Source organism: Musca vetustissima, unplaced genomic scaffold, assembly GCF_032173495.1.
Source record: "Musca vetustissima isolate MV318-11 ecotype Yass unplaced genomic scaffold, APGP_CSIRO_Mvet_v1 utg14099, whole genome shotgun sequence".
Taxonomy (NCBI): domain Eukaryota; kingdom Metazoa; phylum Arthropoda; class Insecta; order Diptera; family Muscidae; genus Musca; species Musca vetustissima.
In genome coordinates, this window is record NW_026872502.1 from 1 (window position 1) to 24120 (window position 24120).

The window sequence follows — 24120 nt, forward strand, 5'->3', positions numbered from 1 at the left end:
TGCACCCAAAATAGATCTAAATAATTCTTCGTCCTTTTCATCTGTAATTACTTTTATAGATAAATATATTTCCACAGACGGTTCTAATGAAAATTTACAGGAATTTATATCATATCAGCGCCACAACCACAACGCCTATGCCAAGCACAGAGATTTTGCTGCCCCTTCCGGATAATTTTGAGAATTTTCTGCAGCATAAAGATAATTATGATAAAATTCAAAGTTTATTAAATGCTAATTTGGACTCTCAACAAGTCTCTCAATTAAATAATTTTAATGATTTTCTGGCACACGAAAATATAGGTCTAACGTACGATAATTATTTATTAGCTCTTAGATCTTCGTTAAAAAAGCCTAAAATTTTCTTAAAAAGAAGGTTCGAAGATAAAATGGTCAATGCATACAATCCAACAATATTGTCACTGCACAGAGCAAATATGGATATTCAATATATCCTAGATCCTTATGCGTGCTGTAGTTATATCATTAACTACATTAATAAATCAAATCGTGGTGTATCCAGAATACTTCGTGATGCTGTCGACGAGATACGAGCTGGTAATTATTCTATAAAGCAAAAGTTACAGCACATTGCTCATAAGTTTATCTCGGGTACTGAAATATCAGCACAAGAAGCCACATATTGCTGTTTAGGAATGCGGCTTTCCGAAAGTAGTAACGCTGAAGTTTATATCAATACCGGGCGACCGGAGGAACGAGTATTTATTTTGAGACCTCGAGAACAGTTACTGAACTTACCTCCCGATTCCTCTGATATTTATGCTGTCGGTATTTTAGAACACTATATTCAAAGACCTGATGAACTAGAAGATTTATGTTTGGCAGACTTCGCAGCCAATTATAAATATTCCAGAACCCGCAGAAACAATGCCAGTACAGGGGACTACGAAGAGCATGACGACCACGAAGAAAATTCTGAGCAAACTTTAGGCATTTTCCAATTGAAGGATAATAGTGGATTCATCCAAGAAAAAGTTAAGCCTCATGTTATTCGTTACAGACGATATAACGTTAACACTCACAGAAGTGACTATTTTAGAGAGCTCATGATGCTGTTCTATCCTTGGAGAAATGAAGATATTGACTTACTTCAAAATGACAACGAAGCTTCCTGTAATGCTTTTAAAGAACGTATTGAGTTGAACAGAAAAAAATACGATGTATTTGAGGATCGAGAACTCGAAAATGTTCTTCAGCGTCTAAGAGATGAAGAGAGAATAGAAGATATTGCCGAGGAAGAAGAAATACGAAATGTTGATGACGAATTCAGAGTTCTTGGGGTGCCAGACATAGATCCGAATGTAAACATATTACATACGCAGGGTGATGGCACATCGAATGAAAATTGTGAAGCGTCTATCCGGATAATTAAACTTCCTCCTTTAATGTCTGATTCCGATCTATTGAATATGGTTCGAACCTTGAATACAAGGCAAAAATTGTACTTAACACATCTTTCCCATAATATAAAATGTGGATCAACATTTTATGAATTTGTAGGTGGTGGTGCAGGTGTTGGGAAAAGTAGATTAATATCGGCTATCTATCAAACCATTAACAGAAGGCTCAATACTATCCCAGGGTCCGACCCAACTTCAATAAAAGTGCTATTGACAGCTCCTACAGGTAAAGCTGCATTTGGCATTGGTGGTGCAACATTGCATTCAATGTTTTCCCTTCCCGTTAATCAGTCAAATTCAGAACTGAGGCCGTTAGGTCCTGATGCTTTAAATTCAATTTACACCAAACTTATGAATTTGAGGTTACTGATTATTGACGAAGTGTCAATGGTAGGGGCAAAAATGTTTTCCTATTTAGATGCAAGACTAAAGCAAATATTCAAAAGTTCTGAATATTTTGGCGGTATATCGGTACTAGTATTTGGAGACTTAATGCAACTTTCACCTGTTGGTGATCGGTGGATATTTGCAGCACCAACGACTGATCCATACGCTACAATATATGGAACCACCACGTGGGACAAATTCAAGTATTTCGAACTTACAGAAATAATGCGCCAAAGAGAAGATCGATCGTTTGCTATTGCTCTAAATAATATGGCTTCTGGACAAATGACCAATGATGACGTTTCCCTTTTGCGACAGCGCATTGTATCACCGACTGCTGTTCCTGATGAAGCCATTCATCTGTTTTGCTCCAATGATGAAGTCAACATATTCAATACTTTGAAGTTGAGCTCTATTCCTACAGAAGAGGTTCTATCTACTGCATGTGATTTTGTGAAATCCACGGGTTTAACAGATGAAAATAGGAACAGAATCTTGGAATCTGTGAAAACATTTAAGGTATCGGAAACGCAGGGATTACCATATCAGTTGATATTAAAAACTACAGCTAAATATATGGTAACTGTTAATATTGACACCAGTGATGGTTTGGTGAATGGAGCTACTGGTCAACTAATGGAAATAGATTTCATCGGCACAACGAGAAAACCTTCTACTCTTTGGATGAAATTTCCTCAGGAAAATACAGGAATTTTAGCCCGTTCCAAAAAAAGACATCCGTGTGAATCATTATGGACACCAATTGATGTTTGCGTAAAAAGCTTTCAATATAAACGTAATGAACAGGTTAATATAGATCGGAAGCAGTTTCCAATTGTACCAGCAGAGGGCATAACTATTCATAAGAGCCAAGGAGCTACGTATGAAAAAGTTGCCGTGCACTTGAAGTCTCGCATGAGTAGATCAGCACTATATGTAGCTTGTAGTAGAGCGACTACTGCTGCTGGACTTTTTCTGCTGGGTTCATTTATACCACCAAAGCCATTTAAAGAAAATGATAATGTACAATTGGAAATGACAAACTTACGAACGAACAAGTGTCTTAAAACCCATTACGAGTTTATGCATGAGATTACTGCTTTGAAAATTGTATACCATAATGTTCAAAGCCTTCATGCTCATATTGAAGACATTCGGAATGATTCGGTAATGTTAAAGGCTGACGTACTATGTTTTGTTGAAACTTGGACGCTGCATAATGAAAACTATGAAATTCCAGGGTTCACAGTATTGCCAAGAATGAGACTGGATTCAACGGACCAAAGCAGTCGAAGATGTAAACGGGGCTTAATTGTTTTTGTGAAAAATGAAATCTCAGAATTTACTCAGTATAAATACCAAAAAAAGGTCCATGTACATAATAAAACATTTGAATTCCTGGTGTTTCAAATTAGAGATATTCACATAATGGTCTTATATCGAAACAGTAATTATGGGGTGCATTCTCTTCATCATGAACTACACTATGTTTTGGAGAACTGCATAAATACAAACTCTCAAAAGGTTGTTATATTAGGAGATTTCAATATATGCCGACAACGAACAAAATCGGAAACTGAAATACTCCTAAACAATAACAACCTTCTTTCTATTCTGAATACACCAACAACGAAAGGTTTAACACAAATTGATTGGTGTTTCAGTAATATTGACGATAGCATAATAAATGCTATAACATACGAAACTGTACATAGTTACCATGACACGATATGTGTTAACATATCCAATTGAATTGTAATATTTTCTCTTATTGTATTAATTTTTAGTTAAGTAAATGCCATGACGTGATATGTATTCACATATTAAATAAACCTGTAACAAATTCTTAGTTTATAATACATGATTTTAGCAAGAAATAAAATGCAATTGTACATTTGATATATTATTTGTATATCAAAATGAATACATATCAAAAGTGTTTTAAATTGCTAACTTATGTTAACAGTTTTAAGACAATCCTATTTGCTTGAATTGATTGTTTTTCTTGCAATTATATTACAAGTAAAAATAAAACCAAAACATGTCGAAGGATAAGCTATTCTGCGTAGTAGCTTTATATCATTCGACTGTTTACTCCTCCTTGGAATAAGCCTTGACGTGGCGGTGGAGCTAAGTACTTTCAAACTAGAAGGGAAACTAATTATTCCATTTTTTTGTCTCCAATTCTTAACACCTGTTAAAAATTTAGTCAGACAATGAAGATATATTAAATATGTTATTTCCACCATCATTACATGATGGCTATATTAACAACTGAAACATGTTGAATGGCCGCTACTTTAGTAGTGTTTTATTATTCGACTGTTTTACTCCTCCAAGGAATAAGCCTTGACGTGGCGGTGGAGCTAAGTACTTTCATAAAAGAAAGGAAACCAATTATTCCGTGTTTAATGTTGTAGTTTATAATATAGTCGGCAAAGCCAGATATTCAAGTCATCCTTTTTTTAAAGCGAGATTTACATATAGCTTTTATACATAATTTTGTTTTGAGTTTATACAAATGTCCGATTTCATGTACCCCAAAGATGATACATTTATTCTATCTTCTGGAGGAGCTTTTGTGTATATCCAAAGTGGTCAGACGAATTTTCATAAGCTGAAATATTCTGGCATTCAGGATTATATATAAGGTAATATATGGTATTTATTGAAATGAATGAAGCTTTGTTATATTTTACGATGTCCCCGTAGTATCATGAATTTATGTACCCTATACCATAACGTGGAGTGTGTATAAAATTGGTCTTTCACATTTAACATCTCTACATATTCCCCTATATACAATTCAATTTTAATGTTTATTTGTGTGTAAAAATCACCACAGAGTTCGCAATAACCATTTGCGGATATATATAATATTTTGGCCTCTAGACTGACCAGACTAAATAAAAGCTTTTAATCCATTTCATTCCCTAAGTATCATCAGAACATTACCGAAAATTACAGTGGTAGTCCTTGACCATTTATGGAAAATATATAGACCCTGTAAAGTTTTAAGTATAATTCAATTTAAAAGCCAAAAACTCCCTTTGGATAACCAATTGAATAAAATGTCCGGTCTATGATCATGCTTATTTAAGAAACAAGTGACAGCACAACCTCCTTCATCAATTGCTCATACGAGACTAGTTGGTTGCGACGTTGTTTACTAACATGCAACCACTTGGTGGTGGAATTAGAGTGGTGAATTGTCGTTTATTCAACAAAACTATGATTGTATGCGTGCACACAGAAAGCGCCCGCGGGCGGTGTGGTGGTGATCAGTGGTCTAGGACCAATATTTCGCGGCGTTGCAGACAAGATATTTGTGTATGCAGAGCAGATGGTGAACTTTTTTCAGTACCTTTTCGTTTATTCAACATTAAACCATGATATATATATATATATATGTTTTGGATTAGAATTTGTTATAGATATGACCGACAAAAGTATGCAGATAAAGATATTGATCTGATTGCAATATTTCTCTTGAAAAAATGAACAGGTTTACGGATGATAACTATTCAGTTATGATTAAAATTACAAACAGAGTTCCAATTTTTTTAAATGGTATCTTACAAACATACTCAATTTGGCATACTCTATTCTATGTCCTGAGGTAGGCAAATTGATAACATTCCTAGTAGTGTGATTACTTCAATAATTTCAAGAGCAGTTTGGAACTGAAATTCAGCTTTCGAGAAAGAGGTAGTGCAACTAAAATTAGTCTATAGCATACATATTTCGAATCAATAATTCTCATATTATTACCATCAGAAAGATACACTAAGTGATATCTTGAAAATCGATCTTTATGAAACTGATTAAAATGTTTTTTTTTTGTATTTTCTTGAAAAAAGTACTATTTTATTAACAAAAGTACTCTTTTGGTACATTTTCACATTTTGCATTTTCCATCCCTGATGCAGAGTATAATTACCAATATCAGTCCCCCATATAACGATATTTGGAATTATGGAGATTTTTTTATGTTTGAGGTGCTAAACTAATTTTCCGAATTCAATACTTCATTTTATCTAATTTAATATTTTATTTGCATGGTTATTAAATATTGATCATTTTTGGAGGAGGTACCAGAAGGAGAAAGTCGACGTGCCTCACCTTGGGACTTGATCTAAGCTTGGTAAAGGTAAGAGGTTGTGACAAGTTTGGACACCCCTTTCGCTAATATTGCATTTCGTATACATTGAAACATTTCACCATTAATGGGGGAGGTACCAAAAGATGTAGACCAATTAGTCCCATATATAGGCTTGATAAAGTTAATACGTTGAGAAAAGTTTGGTTAACATCGACAATTTATAGTATTTGTGAGTGAGGAACAAGATGGAGTGGAGCAATGATTTCCATTTCCGGATTTGATTTACGGTTGGAAAGGATAATAGGTTGTGCAAAATTTAGTTGAAATCGGGCATTAGTTTTATATATATTGAACATTTGGTCCCATCATCGGACTTGACCTAGGCTAGGTAGAGATAATAGATTGTGCAAAGATTGCTTCAAATAGGACTTTCCATTCGACTAATATTGAATTTTTAAATATTGGAAAGTTTCGTCATTTATTGGGGGAGATAGTAGAAGGAGTGGACCCATATTCCCCAACTTCGAACTTAAAGTAAGTTTGGAAGAAATATTACTATTATATGCAATGTCTGGATGAAATAGGTTATTCCGTTGGAGAGTTGTCATGCGCACCAGCCATCGAGACAGACGGACGGACATTTGTAAATAGAGACCAAATTGTCTAAAACGGATTTGGTCTAATATTGAATTTATATAAATTGAAACATTTCACCCTTAATGGGGTCCCATATCTAGACTTGATAAAGACAATGGGTTGTGAAAAGTTTGGTTAAAATCGAACATTCCATTCGCTTGATATTGGATTTATTTAGGTACCAGAAGGAGTGGAACAATGATTCTCATTTTCGGACTTGATTTAGGTTTGGTAAGGATAATAGGCTATGCAAAATTTAGTTGAAATCAGACATTCCATTCGCCTGATATTAGTTTTATATATATTCGACATTTTGACCGTTTGCGGTTGTGGTACGAGAAGGGTCCCATCTTCTGACTTGATCTAGGCTAGGTAAATCGGGCGTTCCGTTCGCCTAATATTGGATTTGTAAATATTGAACATTTTGACCATTTATTGGGGAAATAGCAGAACCAGTGGACCGATATTCTCCAACTTCGAACTTAAACTAAGTTTGGAAGAAATATTACTATTATATGCAAAGTCCGGAGAGTTATCAAGCGCACCAACCATCCAGACAGACAGACGGACATTTGTACATAGAGTCAAAATTATCTGAAACGGATTTGGTCCAAAGAAACATGGGATCTAATACCAATATTTCAATGAGGCACTTTTTTGCCGTATCAAAGTGTATATATCCACATTAGCCATATGGCAAGCCGAACTTATCGGCGGTTTTAATTTATACAGTGACATCCGATTTCTTCTAAATGGTGCACTAAATACCCAGGATACCTATGATATAGATATATTTGCTATACATATCATTTGTTTAGATTTTATGTAAATGATGTACCAAAGACCCTACTCATATTAGATTGATACGCAATTTTGCGCAGAGAATCGAATTGAGTCTAAATACCCATAGTTTATCTCAATTTGAAGTTAGTATATGTTACCAATTGAAGCAAGATTAATTTCCAGTTGATTCCATCCGCTAAAAAATTATTTTCAATTATATAGTCTCATTAGATATTTTAATTTCAAAATTACACCCCATTTTATACACGTTTTTTGTTGTAGTTATTGCTGTTGCTTGGCATTAAAAATTCAAACATTTATAAGAGAAAAAACAAATATAGAAAACTAAAAAATTAATTCCATTCTCCTTTTAATTTTTTCTCAAGAAGAAGAAAATATTCATAAAAAATAAATTAAAACAAAATTAAAAAAGAACTCAAAAATTAAAATTAAAATAAAAAGTAAACCAAAAATAATAAAAAAAAACAAACTAAAAAATCATCATGAACATGTGTGTCATACCAGGTGTAGGGGGTGTGCTACCTCGAGATGGCTCCGCACCTGCTTGACCGCCTAAGTTCCCACTCGATGAGCCTTTAGGACCACCATACAATCTACCAGTGGGTCGGTTTTGATTCTAAATATTTCCGAAAAAAATATAAAAAATGTTTTATTATTTTTTATGAAATAAATTTTTAGTTAATGGCACAGAGTGTCTTCACCACGAAAAAATGTATCTTCGATGAAACCATTTTTTTCTCTTTTCTCATTCAAAATGTGTGATAATTTTTTTTGTATTTAATTTTTTCCTGCTGAACTGATTGGTTAAACTAGTTCCAGTTTGTTTTTATTAAATTTAATTTATAAATGTAGGTTCCTTTAAAAAGTTTGCTGTTAAATATTAATATTGGAAATTATGGATTTGTAAAATATAGGTATCATACATTTTTATAAATATTAAACTGATTATAATATAAGTTGGAACAATGTATCACGTGTTTGATTAAAAAAAATCTCTAAATATTAATTCAGTTATCCGAGAGATACCGATTTTTTGTGGCAAATATTCGAATTATCTCAATTATACATTTATATACATACTAAGATAAATATATACATATTAAGATAAAAGCATATTATATAAAGCGGACCAATAAATAATATTCCTTTGACATCAATCGTAAAAACACCAATGTTCTGTACTACGAAGTATTGATACGCTGGTCTTATATATTTTGTTGATCCACTGCGATTCCAATATATGAATGAAAATCGTCTATCTCGTGAAGACATACGTACATCTTACATCCATAGACATCTATGTATAGGTGAAATACGTGAAGAAACCCCAGCTGATATGTGCCGGGAGCTTACCCATAAAACCAATAAAACATGTGTTGAGGCGTCGGGTTAGTTGCCCACGCTCGGAAAACACCTCCTACTATGAGAATGCAATGAAAAAGAAAGCCAAACCCCCCTTATGTTGACGACCACACAAACGTATAAAGGACCACGACCTGCGAATCTGCATTTGGAATGTGTGCACTTTTTACAGAACACGCGCAATTTTCCCCTTGGCGGATGCACTCATGAAGTACAAAGTCCACATCATTGCCTTACAGGAAATGCGATGGAAAGGGACAGGGGGAAGTAAATCAGACATTTACGCTCCGAATTATAGATACCCAGTATATGAGCGAATCGCAAAAATCCACATAAAACCGAAGTTCTTTCACATCAATCTTATTTGCGTCCATTCTCCGACGGAAGACAAAGTTGAATAGACCTAGAAACAGCATATGGCCGCTGCCCTGGCCATGACATTAAAATTCTGCTAGGAGGTTTTAATACAAAAATCGGAAGGGAAAATATTTTTGGTCCACCGTCGGAAAAAAACCAGCCTCCATGAAAAATCATCCGTCAACGGCATAAGGTTGATTGACTTCGCGGCCACAAAAAACATCATAGTTAGCAGCACCAGATTCAAGCATCTCGATATACACAAGGTCATTTGAATTAACAGGGTGCGGAGAATGATTAAAATACACTCTTTCTAACGAATGCTGACGACAAGAATTCGAATATTTTTCAATTTATCACGAATGATAAAGTTACAATGAATGAACCAGCATTTGCTATCTCTCGCGAATGTTCGCATTGTACGAAAAATTCACGAACGATAAAATTTCGCTTCAAGCGTCGTCGATTCGATCGTTCGCTAGCATTTGTTGCTGAAGAACATTCTTTTACAATGAATGAACAAGCATTTGCAATCTCTCGCGAATGTTCGCATTGTACGAAAAATTCACGAACGATAAAATTTCGCTGCAAGCGTCGTCGATTCGTTCGTTCGCTAGCATTTGTTGCCGAAGAACATTCTTTTGAAAAATTCAAAAAACAAATGTTCGAGAATGCACTGTTAAAAACAACCACAAACAAAAATATCATAAAAAGTAAACACACACAACAAATGAATGTGTGAGTAGCAGAAAGTGTGTGGCATAACAAACCACATGTCCAACAACTATTGAGTTCTCGAACGTTTTTTGTTGCTGTTCGTGAGAATTCGGGAATGTTTGTTTTCATTCGCGAGAGAATGTCAGAATGAATTTCAATCACCAAACGAATCGAACGATCGTTTTTGTGTGCTCTCACTCGTTTGTTATGTGTGTGCTAACAGTCTTTGGCGAATGCTCGTTTGGTACAGAATTTATCGCCATAAATCAGTGTTGGGCAAAATTAAATTGAGAGCAAGTGTGTGCGAGCGTATCTGAGAATTCACCAATAAAAACGACTGACGTAAAGAGAAAGAAAGAGAAAATGTGTTTACCAATCGACCCTCAGTTACGGTAGCGTATATGGGTGAGCATGCCTGCCATAAATGCATTCGTAAAATGAGCACAAAACGAAAAGGATGTATTTTAATTCATTCGCGAGCGAATTTTGGCGCACCCTCTTACTCTCGACCAAACAACGAGAAATCAAATTGATCATGTGGTGATAGACGGAAGGCATTTATCAGTGTTTAAGACTAACGATCGATCCGAGGAGCGAATATCGATTCGGACCATTAGCTTGTAGCAGCATAATGTAGCAGCAAAGATGCGAACTAATGTAACACGGAAACTCGACGTTCAAAAGCTTCAAACACAGCAGAAGCATACTCCGTTCAACTTATCGACTTGCTTGGCGAAATCACTTCTTGTCCCGACATGAATATAGGAACACAATGGCAAAGAATTGTCCACTGCCTACAAACTGCAGCAAAAACAACACTTGGGTACCAAATACCACCACCAAGAAACCACTGGTACGATCAGAAGTGTCGTAATGCTATTGATATGAAAAGTGCAGCGTATAGGGCAACACTGCAGACAGTAGGAACACGTAATGCTAGAGAGAGAATTATTGAGAGAAAAGGAGTGGAGAGAAGAGAAACGTATTTTCAGACCAAAGAAGAAAGAACAAGAAAAAACACGAACGTGGGCAAATCGAGTTGTTCATGAGTCAGCATGAAGTCCGTATATTTTACCAAAGAGGGAAATACCAAACTGAAGTTTTTCATACAGGCACATCCTCTAGTCAAGATGAAGAAGGAAACTTGTTGACAGATACAAACAGTATGTTGAAGATCTGTTGAAGAGCATCATGTCAGCATCCTGTGTCCCGTGCACGATAAAGGAAAACAGACGATAAGTACCAATTATAGAGAATTAATCTATCCAACGTGTTGTGTGAGCGAACGGTCAATGATATTATTGGATCTTTCTAATGCTGCTTCCGACCCGGCAAATGCAATATAGACCAGATTTTCAGACTGCGCCAAATCCTGGAAAAGACACGCGAAAAACACATCGAACCATTTTACCTATTTGTCGAAAATTAATGTGGTTACGCAGGATAACTTTAACTGGCACAAGGTAAATGTGGACAGAAGTGGCACTATGTACTCCAAACTGCATATGTTAACCGACTACGCCGACATAATGGGTCGAACATTCTGAGCGGTAACAGCCAATTTGAACAAACTGAGTTGAGTCTGCCAAGGTGTGGCTTACAACGCGCAAGAGGTCCTGTAGATTCGGACAATCTGTGGATCTTGAGAAATACAGTTGAGCAGAGATCCTAGTCCATATGTATACACTATTTATGACATTCTGTGTGAATGTCATTCACTGCTGTTTGCTAGTTCTGATGATCGTAAATGTCACTCCTTATGTGCAATGGATGATTCTGGCGATAGCACACAAGAAGGTGCATGCCTGATACAACATCCTTTTGTGTAAGACTTTCGCTTCATGCCTCCTGTAAATAGAATGGCTTTAGCTAGGCAGTTGAGCAGAGGTCCTAGTCCGCATGTAGGACATGTGCCTGTGTGGTACTGCTTATTTGGCTGTGGTACTGCCTATTTATTATCATGTTGGCCGAAGTTACATAATGATTCCGGTGATAGAAATGAATCAAGCGATACATTTGCAATATCGTGGTATGCCAATGAACGTGCTAGACCTCATCATCTAAATTGTCCACTGGTGTCTTAAGATGGCAGCCTGTCGTAATTCTCTGTGCGATATTCTAGCAGGTTTAAATACACTTCCACTACGTATGGCTTACATTCCGCAACAGCGCCACATAACTTACCAAATACCAACATATTGCGTTGTAAGAAGTCAATAAAATTTCTTTGTCAGTAAACGAAGTGCTGTCGGCAAACGATTTGAGGACTTTTTTAAAGTTCTAAGTTTAACGCAGGCGACTTAAATAAGATGTCCAAATTTACTCCAAACGTTTTGCGTTGGCTTGTGAAGTGAATTTGTGCACCATCAAAAATTATGTTCAATTGACCTTCATTTCGACAGCCCACGTGGTGAACAAGGTGACTTCGTCATACGCTTTAGATGGAAAAAACCAGGCAAATATATCGAAATTAACATTTCACATGTTTAATTGAAAATGGGACAAGACGTCATGATCGAACAATTATTCGCCTACATTACATCTGCATGCCGTTGGGTTTCGGTGGAGGTTAAAAATGTCCAGAAAAGAGCCCCTATTTGGAGAACTCCCACTTTAACGCATCCTTGCTTGCCTTTATTAACGGGACCCAATTTCAAAGCATCAGACCAATGTGGGCGGCTATCGACGGATTGAGTACAGCTAATAACTGATATCCAGGTTCAACAATTTCTTAAGAAGTACCATTAGAGGAACTCAATTAAGTTACCATTGGGTCCCTCTATTTGGATTACATACCATTTCGAATCGCATCTGTAACATAATCATTCATAAATTGTGGAGGTGTCCCTGCGCATCGGAGGGCTTTTATAGCACGTTCCACACTCATTTTCAACATTTCACTCTCGGTGTGCTCTATAAACTGCTGGTTAAAAACTTACACTCCTTTTCGGATCTGTAATCGTTATTTCGCTAAATGTGATTGACGTTTTGGCAGTTGCCAACAAATTATTTTCTTCGGTTTCGAAGCTGCATAGCATCAGATGGTCTAGTCACATTCTCAGTGTATGATCTCATATGGCATGTTCCGACTTCAGTGTGAGTTCTCTTTGTGAAAATTGGTCTTCCGTCGGGTATTCGAGCTGCATCAACTAGGTGATGCAGTGACGTCCCCGAAATACATCTCAGGTACCAATTCTCTAGGGCGGTGATTTATTATATATCTAAAACATTGCCAATCAGTTTTGCCATATTTAAGAAAGTACGGCGTTCAGAGGTTATGAAATTATGTGGTTTATTAACGAAACTAGTAAGGTAGTCTGAGCCGATAGAAAGTTTATTACGCCAGTTGACACGATATTGTTGTCTTGACGACAGTCGCCTCTAGTTATCGTGGGGTCATCTTAATTAACCGACAAAACGTAATCTGCCAGAGTTGTACACCTCTGGTCATTACCTAGTATGCAATACCATAGCTCATGGTGGACATTGAAATACTCCAGCACCAGACCGACTGCAAAAACGGTACAAGTTGCTGTGTGCCACATATTCCGATGACGACAAAGACGTGTTTTGAGGCACCATTAAAACTTCTATCGCAGTAGTCGACTGAGCCCTGAACATCCGCAGAAATGGAGCCACCCCACACAGTAAATGTATCTCACCAAAGACCTGAATGTGGTTTTCAATAAACGGTGAAAAATGGTTGTGGAACAGACACCCGGATATATAATTCCTATCCCATATTTAAAAAACACAGAACATATGCCAGCTATGGTTGTACAAAATTATTTCTATGTCGTTCATGGATTGTAATATATTAGAACATTGCGGAAATCGTTGGAACATGGTTTTTGAGATCATCTACCGCAATTTCTCATATAAATGTTGTCAAAATGAGGTGGACTGCCGCGTCGGTACCGCATAGGTTATCTTCGATCAACATATTGCTTTATAAGAGGTTAGCACCCCAAGAGCTGTCAAAAAGTGACTTTTGGACCTTGTCCCTATCTGATGGCTTCGATAAGCTTTTACATAGACCATCGATAATGGTCCCGATCAGTTTCGTAATAGTCTTTGTTGATAGCCGTTTCCATTTGAAGATAATTAATACAAATTATCTGTTGTGAGCTGAGAGTTGGCTGGCGCCCAAACTTCCATTTGATTATTCTATGCTTCAAACACGGTCGAAAGGTGCTATTCTCAAGTTCCATCAATGAACTGTCAGTCTTGCTCAGGACTCGATACCTATATAAAGATATTGCCTTTAAGGCTGTTGTAATACTTTTCATTTTAGACAATCCATGCTTATTATCCTTGAAAGGAATAAATTCGTCCTGTGAAATACCTCTTACAGACTCCTCTCCTACTTTAAAGACTTCGGGAGCTATGCGTTTGGGTTATCAAGTTTAATATTAAATACCAAAGTTTTGGTTCATTTGTGCCTGCACCAAGATCTGCAATTTGGTGTTTTACTCGTCGGTAATCATTCCGTACTTCATTCTGACTCCTGTACATCTCGATTTAATAACGCTCACGTTTTTCTTGTTCTTGTTCTTTATACCCTTCACCACACTGTGGTACGGGGTATTATGCATTTGTGCATATGTTTGTAACAGGCAAAAGGTAACGAGATAGACACATGGTTCCTTTTGAGAATATACATAGAATCACTTTCGGAGTCAATTTATCCATGTCCGTCCGCCTGTCGCATTTATGATCCGAATTGGATTATATTTGTCACAGGTCACTTATTTGGCCCAAGGACGAACCCTATTGAAATTGGAAAAAATCGGTTCAGATTTAGATATAGCTCCCATATATATTTTCGTCCGATTTAATATAAACGGTCCCTATAAATCCTTCGATTTGCACGAAATTTGGTCCAGCGTACTGAATTGGGTCTAGATTGATGTACTTTAAGTTTCCTGAAAATCGGTGCAGATATAGCTCCAATATAAATTTTCGTCCGATTTGATGTATAGATTCACCTGTTGAATATACCCAAAGTGGTGAAGGGTTTCATATAGTCGGCCCCGTCCGACTTTACTACTTTTCTTACTGGTTTTTTTTTTTAATACATTTCATCTCTGATGATCGTACCATGGGTTTCTTGATGGTGGTCTTTGTTGCTATTGCTGCAGTTTGTAGGGAGTGAGCAATTATTTGCCCACTGTGTTTCTAAATTATTATCGGGACGAGGAGCGCTTTCGACTAGAAAGTAGGTAACTTGAGTGTTTGCAGCTTTTCGATGTCGATTTTCGGTTTTACATTAGATCGCACCTTTGTTGCTACATTAAGACGAGTATGAACCTTGGATGCTACATGCTAATGGTGCGAATCGATATTCGATCCTCGGATCGATCGTATGTCTCAAACACTGTATGAACGCCTTCCGTCTATCACAACATAATCAATTTGATTTCTCGTTGTTTGATCAGGCGAAGTCCAAGTGGCCTTGTGTATATGGAGATGCTTGAATTTGATGCTGATAACTACCATTTGTTGCTGTCGTGAAGTAACCTCATGCTATTGTCGGATGATTTTTCATGGAGACTGAATTTTCCCACGTTGGGCCCAAAAATAATTCCTATATATATTTTTAGGCGCTTGTAAAATATGTCTTTGGACTGCTCAATTTTGTTTTTTGAACTTCTCAATGACTTCGTTTTTATACGGATTATAGTTGTTCGCTCATCCACTGGAGTGAATGTGGATACTAGGTCTTTTATTTTCCTGTTTACCATAAATCCGCAGCCAAATTCATGTCTCGTTTCATGCCAGCGACAATACTGAGTGTAATCATTTGATTTACTTACGCCTGTCCCTTTTCATGGCATATCCTATAAGGCAAAAATATTGGCCTTGTACTTCTTGAGTACATCCGTCAAAGCGAAAACTGCTCCTGTTCTGGATAACGCACATCATATATTGTTTAGCTGCAATATATGATATTTATTGGAATACCTATCCTTGTTAAGGTACTCTCATTATCGATTTACTCAACTGCAACTCACTGGTCATTAGGGACGGAATGAGGAAATTCTGAAATGAAGTTGTAGAAAGCTATTTCTGAACGGTATGCATATATTAACATTCTATTCCATAATTGACTAGTGTATGTTGCGCTGATTCTGTTGTGGTCCCCTTGGTAGAAAAATTACAGGAACGATACATTTGTGAGACGTCAATAATATGTGGGCTGCGGAAACTGTGGGGTCGTCTCGTACTCCGACAACGACGATTCGGATAATGAAGTTATTAGAGGTCTTCTTGGAGATTTCCGGTGCGGCGTTTCCGTTGGTACCCTTCCTTATATAGGAAAGGACCTACCCTTTATCCTCAGCATACCATAGTTAAATATATTTATTGAGATAATAAGATTATTTTTAATTTCTTCTCTGATAGTACCAAAATATAGTAAATAATATATCCATATAGGTGTAAATACTTACAAATATATATGATCCTCAATCCCAATTGAAATATAACACAATATCTTAATAAAATATAGCATACTAGCATCCCATGTATGTACTTAGAATATAAAATAATATTTAAGGGAATTTTCGAGATGGTACAGTAACTGAGTTCCATGTTTTTCTTAAATTCATAGAACTCAATCATTTGGAAAATAAATGCATATATTAATAAGTTTTAGCACTAATCAGCTATGGGAAAATATTTGTATAGGGCTATGTTCAAGCGTATAATTAAAGCATTGTGGATAATTGGCATAGTAGCTGGCATACTAAAGATGTTTTGGCATCTTACTATCGAAAGCGTACATATATCGGCGGATGCGTTTGGGATCTGTTCGCCAAACTTTTCAGAGTACTCATGCGTACAAAAGAAGCCATTATGCCAAACAGCTGGTGAAACCATCACTTCATTGCTACTATAGACGACGGATGTATTTTTTACACTAATAAAAAGAAAAACCCCCATTCTACCAAAACAAAATTTATTTACGGGTTCCAATCACACGTGATATATAGTTACTAAATCGCGATTCCTATATTTCCTTTCCATTTTCCTTTACATATTTATCAGCAAACTTTTTTAAGGATGGTGCAATTTTGTTTTTCACAATAATCGTTTCTTTAAGAAAACTGGTTTATACCCTTCAATTCAACAGGTCGAAATTTTGCAGGTAGGTTAGTTTCACCGAAGATACATCGGGTTGTTTTGATTTGAACTTAAATGTGCACTTGACTGCACACACCCAGTGTCATTAACCTACCTGCAAACGTATATGGTCTAGCTTAACGGGGCTGGGTATGAATCCCACATCACAGCCTTCTTTGACCAGGCGACCAATCCACCAGTTATGATCATATTTTTCTTTGATGTGTAGAAATTCCCTAACGTCAAAGGAAACAGCACCACCCTGTACGGGTGAATCGTCATCGATGCTGGCATCATAGGCAACATTTGTTCGCACAGCGAACGCAACAGGTTTACTCTAGATTTTTGTTTGATTATAATTATCGGGATTAAGATAAGGATAAAGAGATTATGGAGAGGTTATTGGTTATCAAGCATTATTATTATTGTTACGCAATTGGTACTAGCCGCCTAATTTATACTACATACTCTAGCTTTATCCAACTGGCTTTGGGCCTGACTTTCCTTAGCTCGCCGAAGCGATTCCTTTTCCTCGTCTAGCGACAGATCGGATGACGGTTGTGAGTAATTGGAGTCGGCAGAACCCTAAAAAGAAAAATTTGAATTATTAATAAATATTGTATTTTCTATTGTAATTTAAGAAAAATAAAGAGTATTATATATATGAAATAAGAATAGAATATGTATAAGATCTTCGAATTAATTACAGATTTGATTAATTTCGGATCAGAATTTGTATGAATGTTTTATTAGCAGAGTATAATGCCAGCAAATCCATTAAGAATTTTAGGTGCCGTCGGAAAATCCGGTTTATACTTCAAAAGAAGAATGTCATATTACATATACTAAGGTGGGGAAATACAGCTAAAACTTTCAAACTATACAAACATATTTCACACCCTCCAAGGACCCGGAATGCCAAATAACAGCCCCTTGGGTTGTAAAATACGGCAATACCCTATAAAATAATCCAATACAACCAAACATGCTAGGAGTAAAACTAAAGCTCAATCTTAAATACAACATGGCTAAGCATTGAGATTGGTACCGTAATTTCAAAGGCAGACTGAAATTTAAGTCCATTCGCGAGAACACAATTCATTCATAAATTATCGGTAGATATCGGTTAGATATAGCTTCCATATATATGCTCGTTCGACTCGAAATTTTGCACAGCATATTGAATTAAGTGTAGAATACTATTGTTAATTATACCCTACACAACTACGTTGTAAGGGTATCATAGCTTTGTGTGGCCTAAAGAGAGTCTAGACACACCTTTTAGTATACCGATCCTCATATCTTGACTGTCTTAGTCGATCTTGGCATGTGTATTCGCCCGTCTGTTCATTATAATTTGTAAACACGATACAGACCATGGTTTTGGACCAATTGTCAGGAAAATTTGCATGTATGCCTGTTTCCGGCCAATGAAGACCCCTATTGTAATATGCAATCGGATAATATTTTAGGTATGTAATAGACCAAAAACTTTATTGTTGTCTTTTTTCTGATCGCTCTAGAGGCCACAATTATGACCCGAACATCACGAAATTTTAAATAGAGAGATTTTAAACCGAGAAAGCAAGGAACAAGTATGACTCTTTCCTTGATAATCGGACAATATATAGCGGGTCAAATGAACCCATATTTTCCAATTATATTGGAATGCCGGATGTGGAAGAAGACGTGGGTCTATATATTCCGATATTGATTAGTATTACCAGTACCACACTAGATGGAGGAAATGTTGCGATGATCGCTATGAAAATGTGCATGAATTATCGGTGACGATCAGATGATATTTAGGGCATGAAATGGAACTGAAAACTTTATTTTTGTTTGGTTTTCTTGTTGCTCTAGAAGCCTCTGTTCTAAGCCGAATATCTAAAATTTTACACGGGGAAGGGGTTCTGACCAACTAATTAGACTGGCTGTTTAGAAAATGATCGGTCAATAGTTATCGGTTCAAAAGAACCAAGACTTTTGTTTACTCTAGGAAAACGTACATCGAAGAGATGCCAGGATAAGATAAGAAATGCCCGTCCGACTATACTGCTCTGCTTTGGTTGTTTAGTTGGAAACGGTTTAGTTTCCGTTGCAGCTCGTGTATATAATTTTGTATTATTTCCAGTGGTGAAAAAAAAAACAAAGTTGGTCGATTGAGACGAAATTTTGCATATCGTATTTAAATTTTTTACATCCTTCAACACACAGCGGTACAAGGTTTTATGTCTTTGTGCATATGTTTGTAACAGGCAAAAGGATTCATTCAGGGTTCATTTTGAGAATATGCATAGAATCACGTTCTGAGTCGATTTATGCAGTCTCTTCATGTTAAATTGTGAACAATAATCCCAATTGGATGAAATTTAGCACAGTTTATTTATTTGGCCCAAGGACGAACCCTGTTGAAATTGGGTTCCGATTTAGATATAGCTCCCATATATATTTTTGTCTGATTTAATGTAAATGGTCCAACAAAGCCGCTATATATCTTTCGAAACGTGCCATAGCATTCTGAATTGGCTGTATAATAATGTGTGCTAAATTTCGTGAAAATCGATTCAGATTATATATAGCTCTCATATATATATATATATATATATATAGTAGTCGGATTTTATGTAAATAGTGTACCAAAGCCACTATATATCTTTCCATTTGCACGGAATTTTGCATAGCGTACTGAATTAAGTTTAGAATGATCGTTGTATAGGGGCTACCAGAAAATGTGAACCTACAAAAAAATAATTTAAGAGGAAATTTAAAATTGTGAATGGGGGGTTCCCTTAGATCGGGAGGTCCGATTAAATAGGGGCTATATCAAAAATTGGACCCAGAGATCCAATTTTCCATTCCAATATCAGCTTTGACATTAAAAAGATGTGAGCCAAATTTTGGTCGCCTTTGTCAAGTGGCTCGCCAGTTAATGGTAAATACTCAAAAAAAGGGGTAACTTTGTATATGGGCTACCAGAAAACGTGGACCTAACCCTATAAATTTTTGCATGAATATTTGGTACCCATAGAGAACTCTCTGTGCTAAATTACAGTCAATTTGATCTTAAAATGTGTCTAATAGACAAAACCTACCTTAAATCGGGAGGTACGGTTATATGGGGGCTATATCAAAACTTGGGCCTAGAGACTCCATTCCCCTCACCAGTATTTGTATTGATACAAAATTTGAGCCAAATTTTGGCCGCCTACGTCAAGTGGTTCGCCAGTTAATTAATTTATGGGTAAATACTCAAAATAGGGATAACTTTGTATGGGGGCTACCAGAAAACGTGGTTCTACATCTATATAGTTTTTCATGGATATTTGATACTCATAGAGAACTCTCTGTGCTAAATTACAGCCAATTTGATCTTAAAATGTGTCTAATAGACAAAAACTACCTTAAATCGGGAGGTACGGTTATATGAGGGCTATATCAAAACTTGAACCCATAGACTGCATTTCCCATACCAGTAGTTCTATTGATATAAAAACTATCTGAGCCAAATGTTCGCAGCCTATATCAAGTGGTTCGACAGTTAATGAAGTTATACCCAATTTTGGGATAAATACTCAAAATAGGGGTCCTTTTGTACGGGGGCTACCAGAAAACGTGGATCTACATCTATATAGTTTTGCATGGATATTCCAGTAATGAGATTATTTGAGCTTGAGGTCCTCAAGCTCAAATAATCTCATTACTGGAATATCAACAATAAGGTCGAAAAAACACAATAGACAAAAAATCGGGAGGAACGGTCATATGGGCGCTATATCAAATATATGACCAATTTCCATACCAATATTCGCTTTGATATATAAAATATTTTGGCCGCCTATGTCAAGTGGGTTACCAGTTGAGTTTATATTGCAGAAAGCAGAAAGGCATGGGTATGAATTCATGTTAGTCGGTTCAGTTATAATTAAAGATCACATATTAAAAATCGTGGTACAGGTGTAGAATATACAGAAAAAGGCGAAGGGTATCATGTAGTCGTCTATCATATATTCAGCTATTTTTATACCCTCCACCATAGTATGGAGGGTGTATTAGTTTTGTTTTTCCGTTTGTAACTCATCGAAGTAATCATTACCAACCATATAAAGTATATATATATATATATTCTTGATCAGCGTAAAATTCTAAGACGATTTAAGCATGTCCGTCTGTCTGTTGTAATCACTCTAGCGCCTAAATGAATTGAGATAGAGCCCCAAAATTTTGCATAGAGTCGTCTTTTGTGTGCAGGCAGGACAAGTTCGAAGATGGGCTATATCGTTCCACGTTTAGGCACAGCTCCCATATAAGGGTACCCCCAATTTTCGGTATTTTGAGGTTCTTGAGCGTGTTTTTCAACCCAATTCGCTGAAATTTGGTGCTTTGAGTTCCTATTGGGTAGCAAATCTCCCCAATAAAAATTATAAACATCGGTTCATTTTTTCGGTATTTTTGGTGTTTTGGTCGCATTTTTCCACCGAACTGGCTGTAATTTGGTACTTTGATTTCTTATTGGGTACCAAATCTCCCTACTAAAAATGATAAATATATGTCAATTTTTTCTGGTACCCCCATATAACGGTACATCTCAATTTTCGTTATTTTGGGGTTCTTGAGCGCGTTTTTTAACCGAATTCGCTGAAATTTGCTACATTGGGTTCCTTTTTGGGGTAGTCCCCATACCCCCTTTTTTATATTAAAATAGGTATCTGATTTGTTCCGCGTTTTGAGTTTGGTTCTAAGACTCTGTTGTAATCATTTCTTCTGCGGAGGATAGCGAGATAAAAAATTATAACGTAAGGTTCGATAATGAACTATATCCGCATTCAGACCTAGCCCCTGTGTGGAGGTTCCAGAAGGAGTGGACCGATATTCCCCATCTTTGAATTTGAGGTAAGTTTGGAAGAAATAATAAGATGAAACGGATTTGGTCCAAAGAAACATGGGGTGTAGAACCAATATTTCGATGAGGCACATTTTCACCGTGTTAAATTGTATACACCTTCATTTCTGAAATTTTTATTATGGTCCACGTTTTGGTATGCTCCCTATATTTTCATTACAAGTACCTGTCAGTATATCTATGGTGGAGGGTATCCAAAGTTCGGACCGGCCGAACTTAACGCTTTTCCACTTGTTTGATATTTAAATAATTACATGCTAGTGTAATAATGTGATTGACCAGTAAATCGTACCCTCATCTTATTGAGGAGGCAATAGCCAAATATTTCACACAATTATCTCATTGTAAACAATTTAAACCAAGAAATTAATAAAATCAGCTATAGCAAAAACAACTGAAGAATTTGGCAAACGACCAAATTGAATTTTTCATTTTGGAAATAAATGTAAAATTTTATTTCTTGGCAAAGTATGCCGGTGAGTGGTTCATTACAATTTAAACAGTTTTTTTTTTTGGAATTTTTTAATGGCAAACAAATTAAAAATATGTTGCACTTTGTTGAAAATATATTACAATGGTGGGGGAGTTTGTTGGAGACGTGTAGTTACGAAAATAGTATTCAGACGTAAATTGTCAAGTTCACAATGCTCACTCACATATGAGGTGGGGTTGATGTAAATTTCATATCATAATTATACCCTACACAACTATGTTGTCAGGGTATTATAGCTTTGTGCAGCCCCAAAAGTTTGTAGCGCCGCGAAATATTGGTCCTAGACCCACCTTTAAGTATACCGATAGTCATATCTCGACTAGCTGAGTCGATCTAGACATGTCCATAATAATTTGTAAACACGATACAGGCCACAGTTATGGACCAATCTTCACGAAATTTTGCATGTAGGATGGGTTTTGGCCAATGAAGATCCCTATTGTTTTTGGAAAAGATCGGTTAATATTTAGGGGATGAAATGGACCAAAATCTTTATTTTTGTTGGTTTTTCTGGTCGCTCCAGAGGCCGCAATTATGGCCCAAACACCGCGAATTTTTGCATGGAGAAGCGGATCGGGGCAGAGAATAAGCATGCATGTTTTGATAAAGATCTGTTATTATTTAGCGGGTCAAATGGACCCCGACTTTTGTGTGAAAAATGACAAAATTTGTATTCTATGGTGTATATGTTTACTCCTGAAGGACATCGACCCGAGATGTTGATATTATATCCAAGAGGAGTGGTTGACCTTTAAATTGATACCAATTATATTGTCGTATGTACTCGGATGTGGGAGATACACTTAACTATTTACAGGTGCTTACGTATTGATATAGTATTCAGTAACCCATTAACACACTAGAGGGCAGAAATATAGCGCTGATCGTTTTTAAATTTCACATGAGGAACCAGGTATGGTCAACTACTACGGCTATAATTTTCGGCGATGATCAGATGAATTAGACTGAAAACTTAAATTTTTGGTGTTTTTTTGAGTCGATCTATAGGCCACAATTGAAAGCCGAACATCACAACCCACCGTGAAGGGAATATATGTTAGATTTTCTTGGAAGTTGTGTAGGATATCATATGGTCGGCCCCGTCCGACTATACTGCTGCGCTCACTGGTTCTGAGTTTTATTGTAAAGTGGTTTCAAACTTGAGGTATTACTTGAATTAATAAATGGCTTTCAATGATAGCCTTACAATTGTATTTATACCCTTCACCACACTGTGGTACAGGGTATTATGTCTTTGTGCATATGTTTGTAACAGGCAAAAGGAAACGAGATAGACACATAGAATAACTTTTAAGTCGATTATGCATGTCCGTCCGTCTGTCTGTCCATGTTAAATTGTAAACAAAGTACAGGTCGCATTTATGATCCGAATTGGATGAAATTTTGCAAAACGTAATGAATTAGATCTAGAATTATGTGTGTTAGGTTTCCTGAAAATCGGTTCAGATTTAGATAAAGCTCCCATATATATTGTCGTCCGATTTAAGGTAAATGGTGTACCAAAGTCCATTAATATCATTCGGTTTGCACGAAATTTGGCACAGCTTAATGAATTAGAATGATGTGTGTAAAATTTCCTGTTCAGTTGTTATATTTTCGGTTCAGATATAGATATAGCTTTTATATCTGACCAAATGAAAAATTTTGTATCGGTTGCAGAATGATATGTTTATGGATCCAATTTCATTTTACTGGTCTTTTAAAAAATTCGACGTCTGTAAGGATTCATCTGTTGAATATACCCAAAGTGGTGAAGGGTATCATATATTCGGCCCCGTCCGACTTTACTACT

At 36.4% G+C, this 24120-nt stretch overlaps 1 protein-coding gene across 1 annotated transcript in view; it reads right to left on the minus strand.

Moving 5' to 3' along the window:
* Positions 1-7819: 7819 nt before the first annotated feature.
* Positions 7820-24120, minus strand: part of LOC133325411 (voltage-dependent L-type calcium channel subunit beta-2-like) — a 49322-nt gene continuing 33021 nt past the window's right edge. The window contains exons 2-4 of the mRNA XM_061534212.1: positions 17380-17496; positions 17027-17248; positions 7820-7966 (exon numbers count right to left, since the gene is read on the minus strand). Coding sequence (XP_061390196.1) covers positions 7820-7966; positions 17027-17248; positions 17380-17496 — 486 coding nt within the window. The remainder of the gene's footprint in view (positions 7967-17026; positions 17249-17379; positions 17497-24120) is intronic.